The 13,523-nt window shown below is 40.0% G+C and overlaps 3 protein-coding genes across 4 annotated transcripts; 2 read left to right on the forward strand and 1 right to left on the reverse strand.

The window, feature by feature from the left end:
- Window positions 1–66: 66 nt before the first annotated feature.
- Window positions 67–8,289, forward strand: Gp210 (nucleoporin 210). Its single transcript, XM_076811923.1, has 15 exons — window positions 67–345; window positions 580–851; window positions 926–1,143; window positions 1,792–1,932; window positions 2,009–2,598; window positions 2,669–5,429; window positions 5,501–5,836; window positions 5,915–6,133; window positions 6,224–6,479; window positions 6,554–6,795; window positions 6,863–7,012; window positions 7,077–7,203; window positions 7,291–7,347; window positions 7,427–7,507; window positions 8,285–8,289. The coding sequence occupies exons 1-15, from the start codon at window positions 197–199 to the stop codon at window positions 8,287–8,289; spliced, it is 5,604 nt and encodes a 1,867-aa protein (XP_076668038.1). The 5' UTR covers window positions 67–196.
- A 156-nt stretch (window positions 8,290–8,445) lies between these two features.
- On the reverse strand, window positions 8,446–9,781 carry Ssrbeta (signal sequence receptor beta). Of its 2 annotated transcripts, none has more exons than XM_076811783.1 (4): window positions 9,636–9,781; window positions 9,151–9,295; window positions 8,757–9,071; window positions 8,446–8,678 (listed from the first exon to the last, which is right to left on the reverse strand). In XM_076811783.1, the coding sequence occupies exons 2-4, from the start codon at window positions 9,292–9,294 to the stop codon at window positions 8,562–8,564; spliced, it is 576 nt and encodes a 191-aa protein (XP_076667898.1). In that variant the 5' UTR covers window position 9,295; window positions 9,636–9,781; the 3' UTR covers window positions 8,446–8,561. The 2 variants fall into 2 exon arrangements, with proteins under 2 accessions (XP_076667898.1, XP_076667899.1); XM_076811784.1 differs by having other exon boundaries at window positions 9,709–9,773.
- Window positions 9,782–9,804: 23 nt separating this feature from the next.
- LOC143368745 (BLOC-1-related complex subunit 8 homolog) lies at window positions 9,805–10,793 on the forward strand. Its single transcript, XM_076811786.1, has 2 exons — window positions 9,805–10,146; window positions 10,204–10,793. Exons 1-2 carry the CDS (start codon window positions 10,092–10,094, stop codon window positions 10,659–10,661), a joined length of 513 nt encoding a protein of 170 aa, XP_076667901.1. The 5' UTR covers window positions 9,805–10,091; the 3' UTR covers window positions 10,662–10,793.
- Window positions 10,794–13,523: the final 2,730 nt, after the last annotated feature.

Below are 13,523 nucleotides of genomic sequence, written 5' to 3' on the forward strand. Positions count from 1 at the left end.
GTTCCTTTCTCGATCCTTGCAAAGTAGAATCGAACGGGTTCGACTCGACTGTCGACTACGAGTATCGATAACTCTAGCGAAAGTATCGATATGTGAATGCTGGTTTGAAAGCTATTTAGAGACCGCCAATTCTAGTAGATCGTCGCGAATACACGTGAGAGGAATTTCAGTTGGGTCGGCAATACCCAGAAACATAATGATACTTACGGCATTCTTTCTTCTATTCTGTGCGGTGACAAATGCTACGGTACACAGATTAAACGTACCCAGAGTTTTATTGCCAGTGTTCAATGATTTCGCTGTTAATTTTACACTCGAAGTTACCGATGGTGCTTGTTATCAATGGTACTCCTTGTTGCCCTTCTTACGTTAAGTCATTATTCTCTTATTCGATCGTGTAGAAATTCGATTCGCTTCAGACTATTCACATTATCAGAGTCTGAGCTTCAAGTTTCCGCCGAATAACATATCAGTTTTCATATAACCCTACTAATCTCATCAACTCAACGTTTATTTATCGAAAACACACGATGTAGAGAATTTTTCTGAATGACATAGGAACTTTCATACTAATTTCAGGTCGACATCCCGTCTGGACATTATTCAGTTGATTCCCGTAAACGAAAACGTCGAAAGAACCTGTTCCTCCGCTATTTTAATCCAAACAATAACAAGAGAATCCACACGGAACACAGCGATAGTGTTGGCAGAAGATGTCAATACAGGGCAGTTTTTACGATGCGATGTTATTGTTGACGCAATCTTCTCTTTGAACCTCGTCACCACCACGAGGGAGTTGTATATAGAAGAAGCACCGGAAGCGTTCGAAGTACGAGCGTACGACGAGCAGGGTAAACTACTTTATTCAAACTTACCCCCTTACAATGTTGTAAACTTGTGGGTTGATTATAATGTATTGTAATAGGAAATGAATTCACAACACTTGCGGGATTAGAATTCCTTTGGAGTATAGACATTGCTGGTAAACATGTAGCTAATGTTAAACAACCAAGCGATGTTTTAAAATTCATGACTTACGAGGAATCCCAATATGAAACTCCGCCGACTGTTGCTGCATTAGATGCGACTGGTAAGACAGGGCATATTGTCTTATTGGAAGGAAGGAAAACTGGTACAGCAAAGGTATAAACTCGTTGTATATAAGCCTACATATTATTGTGCCTAGGGAATACAATCCCGGGATACGGTATCTCGGGATCCCGCGATCCCGGCTGTTTTTTGGATTCCAAAAATCCCGGGATTTGATATAACTAATCCCGAGAAGTTTGGGATTTTTTAAAAATGTGAATTACTTTATGAACGCCTGAAAAATATAAAAATAAACAGAATAAATAAACATAGTCATTTCATAATAATAAGGACAATAATAATAATGATTTATATAACTAATTAAACTATATTTATTTTTACGACGATATTCTCACTTTCCGCTATTTCGAAATCGCGACATGTCTGAACACATAAATTCGAAACTTTGTAGATATGTACTTTAGGTTTATGTAGGGGACTTTATTATTCTTCATTGTTCTACTGTTTTTATTGTTAAAAATGATTTTAGCTCATGTTTCAGACTAATGATAGAAAGTAAGTTTGTTTACTTTAAATAAAGATTTAGAATTTTACCGCGTAATAAATCATTATAATTACTGAAATTTTCTATTACCCAATCCCGGGATTAGTCCCGCATTCCCGGGATAGTAAATAATGACCGGGATTGTATTTCCTAATTGTGTCTCTACGTGGAATGTTAGTAAACTTAAGTCATTATAGGTTTCCGTAAGATTGCCCTATGCGGAGTATAAACATGTGCCAGCCATAGAAGTAGAGTTGATCGTAATAGCTAATTTAATTATCATTCCATCGGACATAACAATAATGGCACATGATAGCTTCAAATACAAAATAATGCAAGTAAGTATCTAGTGTGCATAGAATGATTTAGTAGTAGTAGTATCCTGTCTTCTAAATCTACTCAAATTTTAAACAGGCTCGTCAGGGTCGCTTAGAAGAAATAAGTCTACCATCAAGCCAGTACTACTTAGAAGCCGAGAATCCAAACATATTAGAAATCGATAATGACCACGACTATGCGTATGCCCGATCCCTGGGACGTACTAAAGTATTTCTGCACGACAAAAATGTCCGTGATGAATATCCAGTTATTCTACCATCCGCTATGGTCAGCGTGAACGATGTGGCTTACATCACTCTTGCCGTTTTACCTAATAGAAATTGGGGTTTGATACTTGGCCACACTCACGAGATTGTAGTCGAATTATACGATAATAAGGATCATAGGTTCCACATCGGGGAAGGTGTTGAGGTGTCAATGAAAATTGAAGAGCACTACTTCGAACCCAAATTAGTAACACAAAATGGTACGTATGTTGTCGGTGTGCCTATTACATGTGGGACGATGACTATCGAAGCTGTTCTTTACGGCATAATCGACAAGCATGGTAAGAAGATTCCTCTGACATCACGTCCTTCCACAAGGGCTGAGCTTCTAATTCACACCCCGGTCGCTATCCAGCCAAAAGTGTTGGCCGTTCCATGGGACTTTAAAGCTAAATCACGGTTAGTTAGTTATTTGTTGTACAGTATTGTCTTGTAATAGAAATAATCATTTTACTTTACTTTATTATAGGTATGACATAGTGCTAAAAGCAAGTGGAGGAGATGGCTCGTACGTCTGGTCGAGCAGGCATCCATCTATAGTAACGGTTTCCCAAAATGGAGGAATAAGAATCCTATCGGCAGGTGTAACGGAGATAAATGTTGCGATGACAAGAAATCAGTATAACAAAGACACAGCGAGGGTGTACGTGTTACCACCCTCGAAGTTAGAAGTGATAGAGTACAATATGGAAGCGGCTGTGGCAGAACCGATTTATCTTCACATTGCATTATACGGGAAGCTAATTAATGGAACGGACTACAAAGAGATACCTTTCAACGACTGCAGAGACATCAGTTTCGAAACATACATTCCGGATGGCAACTTTATGCAAATTGATACCAAGATCGTAGAGCCCGTTGGGATCGCATGTGCTGTTATAGCAATCACTAGTGCGGATGTCGGAACGTCCGAAGTGACGATAGTGTACAACGCCAATGGTCAATATTTGACTGATAACATCACTGTATCAGCCTACGAGCCTCTAATAGCGGTACACCCGAATAGCAAAGAAAGTTTGTTGTCGGTAGGTTCTTCGAGGAAAATAGTTTTTAAAGGTGGACCCCACCCGTGGTCTAGTAAGCCTCAGAGTTATTTAAAGAAAGTCCAGTGGTCTGAGAAGAAAATAATCGAAGTTATAGAGCATGGAGATTCACTGAATGGATTAGAGAACGTATCAGTGTTCGAAGTGATGTGCAGAGCGCTCGGGGAGGTAGTTTTAACATATACAATTTCAAACGTTCCTTTATTGCCGAACTGCAAAAGTACCTACGCATCTGAGACGGTACGAATTGTTTGTGGCAAACCCAGGCATATATACCTACAGCCCGAATTCAAAGATAGTAAAAATTGCCCGATCAATCTCAATACGGAGAGAATAATGGCGCACAGTGATAAGAATCTGAAGCTCATCACTATAGTAAAGGACGAAGAAGGTAGAACGTTCGATAATATTACGAGCTTACACATCGAATGGAGTTTAAAACCCTCCAGTATAAGTTCCGTGGAAATGTCTTCTGGTTCTATAGAAGAAACATTCACGGACATGAACGTCATCTTACCAAAGAATTATTATCAAAATGTTGTCTTTAAGAAACACTTCGGCACACTTACGCTCACGGCTACCGTTACGGGTTATCAGAAATACATTCTGAGTAAATTAAAGATAATACCCGAGTGGCCGCCGTTTGCGATCGAAACTGAAAGAAGAATCTACGAAACCCCTCTTATAGAGAACTCCATAGAAATAGTTTTAGTAAACGATACCAGCATTAATCCCAGCAAATTAATGGTACTGAATGATCCTACTGCGAAATATTATCTGCAAGTTAGCCAAGGCTCCGGTTACTACGAATTTCTGCTGAGCACGGATGATATCGCGGATGTTCGGTACATAGAGTCGACGAAGGCGATTGGTATCACTCCAAAGAAATCCGGGATACTTAATTTAGCTTTAGTAGATCTTTGTTTACCTTCGAAGCCGGCCGAAGCCGTGATCGAGATACAGCAGCTCGCTGTTATAGAGATCGAGACGGTAAATAAAATTGAGAAAGGGAAATGCAGAATGGCTGCGTTAAAATTGTACGATACTAATGGTCATATTATAAAACTGCCGTCTCTGAATGCGTTAGAATTTAAAGCTGAAATTGATAATGAATGCGTGGAAGTTAAGCAGCTACCTGCCAGCGAGCATGGCAATCCTCCCTACAGTCAACTGTTGTATATGATATATGGAATGGCAGAAGGGGAATCTCAATTGACATTCGTTAGCAAAGGAGGAGATAGAGAAATACAGAGTGAATCAGCGACTATCCAGGTCTTCCTTCCTTTAAGGGTATTTCCAAAGAATTTAACGATACTGGTAGGGACCGTGTACCAAGTACAAACCACAGGGGGTCCGTCAAATGCGGAAATCGAATTTTCTACGAAGAGCAATGATATTCTGAACGTTGACCGCAGTGGCATATTCGAAGGGAAATCGGTTGGGCAAACGAAAGTATTCGTCAGAGCCATTGGTCTTAATGCTAAGGGCAACAAAGTCACTTATTCGGAAGATTACGCCGATATACACGTGCTCTATTTGGAAGGAATTAAGATCGTCGTTCCAACAAGTAGGGTAAAAGTGGGCGCGACATTCCCGCTTTGGGCATTCGGCATCCCAGAATATTTAACTCCCCTTATAATAGGATCTATGCAATTGCCATTGATCTTCATGTGGTCGTCCAGTGATTCTAATTTAATTACTTTGCATAATATGTACGAAGGGACTGGTATCAATATTAGATACCAAAACGAAGTGTCTTTGAGAGCTAAGGCTATCGGTCCAGGATTAGCAACCATCTATTTGAACGTCACGATGCCCTGCAATATGTTAGCGGGTTTTAAAAGTGATGTAACGTATACCACTTTTATAAAAGTCGAGATCTTCGAAGAGTTGCATTTAACGCATCCTGGGTTACTTTCGAATGTTCCTGTGATATTGATGTCTCCAAATTCTGCTTTGAAGTTACAAACGAACCGTGACAAGCATGGGTCGATTACTTATAAGATATTGTCGACTATGCATGGAAATGATTCAGAGGATACGCACGCGTTAACGCCGACATCTAGGACTGTAACTATTGATAAAAACGGTGTCGTAAAAGCTGGTGAAAATCTTGGGAAAATCGTTATTTCTATTACAAGCACGGAAGTGTACAACTTGAAGCAATCGATAACTGTTATCGTCGAAGTAAGATTCGCATTGTATTTTCTTAAGTACAAACCTAATCAGCAACCTTAATGCGATCATTTTATTCACAGGTCAAACCCATTCACTACATGATGCTGTCTTTGAAGTCAATTCTGCGGATTCGTAATGGAGAGGAATTAAATATGTTACCCAAGGGTATGGAGTTGGACTACGCTCTCGAATATTATGATAACGTCGGGACGAAATTCCATGCTGCTGAAGTCAATGCGAAAACCACGTTGAATCGCGCTGATTTAGCGTCCTTTACCATAAGTGCTGAGAATGTAGTTCCCGCGAAGTTCATCGAAAACGGCGATCTCGTTATAAAAACGTACAATGAAAAATACCCCAACGGGATGTTCGATTACGTGCACATGATGATCGGCGATATAGTCTTCCCGACAAAGGTACCTAATACAAGCGATGAATACTTTTATTCGTCGTGAGCGATAATGTTTTACGCATCAATGAACGCTGTTTTGTAGACAACGCTGACAGTGGGCGACATAGTATGCTTCTCGATGCCACTTCTGTCCCCTGATGGTGATCCTGGTTACTGGCAATCTTCGGCTCCTGAAGTATTAACCGTAGATCCTATTACAGGAATAGGACGGGCGAGGAATGTGGGGTATGCAGTTGTAAAACACAGCCTCGCGACTCATATGCAAGGTGAAATAGAAGTGAATATACAACCTATTGCAAAGGTAGCTATTCAGAGAAGCATGTAAATTATGTCAGAAGTTATTTAATGAACAGTCTTTTAAGTTATAAATAACTTTGCCACGTGAATACAGGTATCGATTGTTCCACTGAGAAGTCGAAATATCACGGGAACCGAAACCTTTAGTGTTCCTCTTGTACTTAAGAGCAAAGATGAGCAAGTCAAAGAAAATAATGTCCTATCTAGAGGTTTGGGCGGTTGCAGAACATTGACTTCATTCGCTTTAAATTCATTCCCCTATACGTGTAACGTACAATTTGTTTCATCGACCTCGTCTATCGGAGTGAAAGATTTGTTTCTTGTTAAGCCACGATTCGATATCACGACTGGTGAGTACTAACTTGAACTTGCAAAGTGTAAAGATACTTATCATCGATTAATTATATCGAATTATTTGTCACAGGTTTTTATTACTGCGATGTAATGCCCATGGGTTCCCCAAATATAATTTCCAGTACAATAGAGAGTCGCATTCAAATAAGTGCGCAAAGCAAGGACATCGAAGCTGTACCATTAGAAGTCACGTATCTTCCACCTGTCTATATTGACGCAAAAGAAATCGTTTTCATCAATACCCATTCTCAAACCATACCAACTGCAACGCTTGAAATCTATGGTTTACAATCTGTATTAAATCATCTTACGGTAGGTTCAATCTTTTTTTTTTTTAAAAAGTGGTATCATGTATGTTTATTTACATCTACCTTCTCAGATCGATGTACCGGATGGAATGACTGTAAGTGCCCGACAATATATTTCAAAATCTACAATGCAATACAAATTGCGTTTGATGCACAATCATGACGAAGTTCAGGGTCAAAAAGTTATCGTTGCGAACGATATCACAAAGCAAAATATATCTGTAAGTAACTAGAAGGTAACTATTGAAATTAGTGGTTCGATACAAGCTGTATTTTTTTGTTTAGCTTTTCGTGCGCGTAACGAAGTATGAAAATTTCATACCACTGTCTGGAATTCATTGGGTGGATTACATGTATTTCCACCGTTACACGTTTGGCACATTTGCTGTCATCGTGATCACTTGCTTCTACAGTAAGTCTCTCACAGTTTTTAAGTACAGTGTCTTTAATTTATTACACTCTTTTATTAATGCTTTATTTGCTTTTCCTTTTAATGCAGTATGGAAGAATAAAGTGGCGAATATTGATTTAAACATAAAGAACAGGACGGTTTTTGGTACGTAACTATTGCGTTAGTGCAACCGATGCACCTTTCTACTAAACTAAGTAACTATTCACGTGATATCTCCTTTCAGCTGATAAGTGCCCGCCACAGTTAAAAAAGTCTAGTGCTCCGTGTTCGCCTACAATGGACACACTATGTCGATTGTACGAAGGTACGAATATGTCGATTCCACGAACTCCGGTCTCACCGATAAGACCGTTCTCTGCGTTCGATCGAGTTTACGGAAGCCCCCCGCAAGTTCTTATTCGACCACGAAACGTGAAATATTAACGGGCATGTAACAAAAGGAGAAATAGCAGAAAACAATGGCACTTTCAATCTAAAGATACGTTGTACTTATAACGGACTTATGACGTATTAACTAGAACTATTTATAAGCAAACATTCGATTCCCAGAAACTGATGCCTTATTGTCACAAAGTTATTTTTATCGGGTGATTAATTACTCTTAGAAACTAAGAACCTTTATGTTGTTTCTACAGTAGCGGAAGATTTATGTACAGTCCATAGTATAGATAGCGTTTGAGTTGTAGTTTTATACATCAATAGGAAAACAGTCACCGACGTTTCAAATGTATTTCAAGAATATGTTTGTTATACTTACTTTATAAATCTGAGGTATATGGTTCCTAGTCATATAGCTAATAATTTACATAATTACAATAATTATACGTCATTGGTTACTCGGCACGCGTGATCTCGCGTGATAATGTAAGGATAGCAAAAATAATTGAGCGCGTTCTTTTATCGACAGCGTGACATGGCTGGAGCGTTTTAAAGCGAAGTCTAATTTATGCCACATCCCCATGTATCGCATTACTATCATTTTTATATTTTTTAAACATAACTTGCGTTGACGATTAAACAATTTTCCATATATTTTCCTACAAACTGCGACGTATAAACATTCTATAATTTCGATTTGTAGACTAAGATAGGTATAGGTAATACTGCTTAAGACTGTATAGGCAGCGACGTGTACAATATATTGTAAGAAATAAAGGGACTTTTAGTACTCTTTTGTAATCTGTGTAGTAATATTTTAACTCTATAAGCGTTTTATCGCTTCGGCCGAATAATGAATACTGATTATTTATAAATAATGTTTATTATAAAATTAGATGTACATAATGGAACAGTCGGGTTTCTTACAATTATGCGGAGAGGACCATATTTTTTAAATGGCTTAGCACGAGCTTGCATAATTAGTGTTTCTTGGTAGTTTTAAGCAACTTTTCGTATTTGCTTTTACTCGAATACCATAATGCGAAAGGAATAGCTAACGAAGGTAACGTCATCACAGCAAATGCAGCCCAGTCGACCTGAAGCAAGAATATTAATATTTCATTGGTAATCGTATTAATGCTCGTGATTATCATAACCATATCCCTACCACTTACCACATGAGAGGAAAATTGCTTATCGTAATCTCTGAATGATACAATGATTGCTTCGCCGGGTTCGCTGCTGACAGCGAACTGCAATCTAGGAGCGTCTTCCTTACTTCTGTACAAAACTTCCGCAGATGTGAAATTGAAATATCCGTATTTGCGCGGCCTCACGACGACTGTATGACTGACGTTTGTGTAAGGTGGAACACGATCGATCCTCGCGTTCAGTTCACCGCTCACGTGAGTGAAGTGATCGGGGTTGAAAGAGTTGTCTGTAATTTCAACTTCCAAAGCAGCTGCATTGCCTACATTGTGAACTGTATACTGTAAACAGATGGTTCGTTGAGACAGAGATATCAACCTTAGATTACTCGAATTACACACAACATATTCCAATAGTTACTTTGATCACAATGTCCATATTCTCCACGAGATATTTGTTAAGAAGCTGTTTAGACACCAGCAATCTGGCAGCTTCTTCTTCCTCCTCCGCATTTATACTAAGGGCTAGAGCAGCAAAAGCTGCAAGTATTATATGCCACTTCATGCTGAAACAAATCCAATTATTTAGAAACTTATCGATTGCACGGTACTCGCGACTTATGTTATAAACTCGACGATACGCCCGTTTATTGGAGAGCATACAGATTTCTACGAAACCCGTTACTGTAATTAAGAAACTTTTAAAAGCAATGCATGCTTTATTCACGAGAAAGCCGCTAGTCGACGTTTGAAAAAGTCGGCCCACTATGTTTATTCATTAGCGGAACGTTTGAAATAAAAACTGGAATTCACTCGATAAGCGCTTTATGAATAAGTTGAGTGAAACACGAGGATTAAGACGCTCGATCTGGTTACTATTTCATTGAAGAATTTTACAGCTTTTACCTTTTGGTACGATCCGAACTTGTGTCACTTACGGCGACGAAACGATCAATCCATAGGAAGAGTTGGAGGATACATTTAAGAGAAGTGCCAACAGCACATACTTTGCTGCCACGTTTCGACGAAGGGAAACAGGGTCGTGTGGCTGATCAACTTCCGGTAACGGGTGTTTAATAAAATGGCGGTGAAAACAAATCGATCTAGCGGCGAGCGTTCGTGCGAATTTAATTGATACAGAAGGAAATAGTTAGAAACACTCGGCAAGTTTATCCGCGACATTGTTGTAGACTTTAACAAAACCATAGGATTCATACAAGTTTCAAGTCTATTGTAACGATATCGAGAAACATTTCGTTGCTTATTGACAGTTGCATCGAATTGAATTCGAAATTTCCTGCACCCTTCGTGCCTGCACGATCTACGTAAACAAACACTCTTATGGGCACAACGCTTTAAGCAATGGCAGCGAAAGTGTATCAATCGGATCAAGAACTGGAGACGAGGGTGAAGAAAGGTTAGGATTAAGAGGCAATAGATTAGTCGCTTGTATGTTATTCTGTATTACTTTCAGCAACCGAACGAATATCTGAGAATATGCACATAGTTGCGAACGAGCCGTCCCTTGCATTCTACAGGCTCCAAGAGCACGTAAGGAAAGCATTGCCTCCCATGGTGGAAAAACGAGTGGAAGTCCTGGCGCTTCAGCAGCAGCTTCTGGGCAGATGCTACGACGTAGAGTACGCCGTCAGTGCTATTAAAACCATGCATGGTGCCGGGAAGAGTTTCGAGAACACTTTGGAGTTCATAAAGAATGCTATATTCTTCAAGCAACAATTGAAGTACGAGGAGCAGCGCAGGAATAAGAAAGACGGCAGCAAGGACTCTGTGTACAAAAGATTGTCCGCGCACATTCCCACACTGGACCACCTGCCAGACGAAATATCCGACGTCGTGAGAGAAACTGCCAACAGAGTCGAGTCTATGATGAATCACGCCAGGCATTCCGTGGAAACGCAGAAGACAAATTGAGGTTGAAGGGATCGGTTGGTAAATCGCGCTTGGCGCGTAAAGAGTTATAAATAATTTATTTGCGATCAGGGAATTATGTAAAGAAATACATTATACGAAGCACTAGTTCAATAAAGTTGTTATTTCGTTCTGAAGATGTATTTCATATACTGTTTTATGTATTTGAAATATCTACCACTTTATATTCGAAATGTAAGCGGTTATGTTTAATTCTTTGGGGAGGATTAAAAGATTACTGAATTACATAATTTTCAAGATGTAAATTGAATATTTGAAACCCCTTTTACCATAAAGGTTTATTTGAATAACGAGTGGTTCGCGTGATGTGCTTCAGGTGTCGCCGGGCTCGCATTCAAGAGTGCAGTATGCTGTCGGGAGAGTTGGTGTACAAAATGTTAATTTGCATGTAAAGCTGTGATAGAAAGGGCAAGACATGAATTGTTGGTGCCACAATTCTTAAAAGATGACGCCTATCTGAGACATATCTTCCCGATCGCCGAGCGAGTCTTACGGTACGTTGTTCATTCGGCATTTCTTAATTTGGAGGTTATGTCTGTTTGATGTTTGCATAACTTCACTCCATTTTTAAAAACAATCCTCATTATGTATTCAAGTTTACTTATACATTGCGATACCCGCTTGCGTTGAAAACCGTTTGATATTTAATTTATGCACATTCACGTATTCTAATAGTCTAATGGAAAGGACATTGTGTACAATGTTTACCTTTTAAATATCGCTCTGCCATTGTTGTAAAATTCTAACGACAGTAAGTAAAGGTCCTACATAAGCGAAGAACGAAAAGCTTAAGACCAACCAGCAGTAGCGTAAAATATGCTTCTGTAGTCTGCTGGTCGAGGTGCGAGCAGGGCGTATTGGAAGTTAAAGGAATTTACGATGAAAACATAAATTCATCTACGTCAAACATTTACCATATTGTCAAAGTACATTACATATTATCGTTAAAATACTAAGTTAAGCTTGTTCAATATGTAATGCTAATAAGTAAACAGTTTTTTGCTAAAATCTTAATCGTGCACCTAATTGATGAAAATGACGTTCCCGCAAGTCGATTGTGGCAGCAAAAGCTAACCGTTCGATTCGGCGCAGGGAATTCCTCGGTCTAATTGTACTCGGAATTCTCAGGCAGATCCTATGGACGCGACGAATGATTATGCCGCGCGCGTTTCTTAAGAGAAACCGCGCAAATACTTTGCGTTTATATAAAGTCATGCGTGCCGTGTCTCGTGCGGACTTCAAATTATCCTTACTGAACAGACAACGATCTCGGAGCGAGAACCGATGATTCCCGAGCCAATAACAAGGAATTCTGATTTCCATCGGGCGTAGAAGCTCGCGGAGCTTCGGTTCTCGCCCATTGCGCATTTCGATTTAGGCGAGTTGCGTCAAAGTTTTCGATATCGTTAGGTCGGGTCAACTCGCCTTTAAATCTTTTAGCACCGTGTAGTAAAAGTTGCGAGACTTTTATATCTCCGCGAGCTTTACGACTGGGAACATGGTTTATTTATTAATTTACGAAGCGTATGGAAGAAAAAAGAAACGATTCGCAAAAAGCGTCGGGGAAATTCAAAGAGCAATATTCAGCGAACCCTACCACTTAACACCACCGTGCTGCTCTATTTAAATGGCGTGTTTTCAACATTTATATTCACCGACTTATTCACGGAAATGCGCGATAAAAGATTCGCCGGTTGCCAACAGTACCGTCTACCTATTACGATTAGGATCACGTAATACGCACCGCCGAAATCCCGCAAGATGTGTCGCGCGATTACAACGACGCCGATAACTTCGCTGGGAGGGGGCTGAACCCTATCTGTTGCATTCAAAACAGTTCCGGGAATGGTAGATTGTGTTCAAAGCTGTAAAAACCGATTCCAACTAATAATTTGCAACCGCTTTCGTGCAGGATCGAAGAAATGTAAACTGCTCGATCGCTCGGCGACTTACTTTCCAAAGTACACAAACGCGATTTTCCCGAGAAGCCCGAGCATCCGTTCTTAATTTAGTGCCGGCATTGATGTCTTTATATAGATCCTTTACCACTTTTATTTACATTTTTCACAGAGAAAAATCACCGGCCGCTTCTACACGCCCGTAGCGACAGACGTAGGCGGTTTCGGCACCGCGGTGATTGTCAGGAATTTTGAGACTCGGAATCGCTTGTAAATTCGTATCGGCAAGGACGGCGGGAGCAGTCGAACCACTGCAAATCGCACGCGCAAGTGCCTTCAGGATCCTGCCAGAAAGCACCGCTCAACTGCATTCCTGTAGTCCTAGCGCTCGTACAAATTGCGAAAGCTACGCTGCCATCCGGTTTAACGGTTCGCACCACCTGCCGATTGTGCATATTACAGTTTACCATTGCCATTGGTCAGTGCGTAATTCACTCGGCGCGTAATGAATTTCCGTGACCACGCGATGTACTATTACCCGGCCGAAAGAAGATCCCCAAGAGGCGGGCTCGGGCGATACAGTCCGTCGCTATGACGATTGGTCGAATCACCTATTTGGCCACACTTTTAAAGACGCGGCACACGTATTTTGGTTATTGGCTGAAGTAGGCACATGATTGTCGCACCGCGCGACGAAGAGAGCGAACAAAACACATCGAGATCGAGTGGAATAGAGCGATCTGACCGACGAGCGCCAAAGCAATAGCGTAGGCATCTCAGATAGTTAACCATTAATATATAATAACATAAAAATTTCCTTATTTTTCACAATATATTCAGGAAAGTATTATCATTGGTTTGGTTAGATTTTTCTGATTAAAATAAGCCCAAACGCAATCTCGCACAGATTGTTTGAAAAATAAGGAAATTTTTATGTTATTATATA

This window comes from Andrena cerasifolii, chromosome 5 (genome assembly GCF_050908995.1).
Source record: "Andrena cerasifolii isolate SP2316 chromosome 5, iyAndCera1_principal, whole genome shotgun sequence".
Lineage (NCBI taxonomy): Eukaryota > Metazoa > Arthropoda > Insecta > Hymenoptera > Andrenidae > Andrena > Andrena cerasifolii.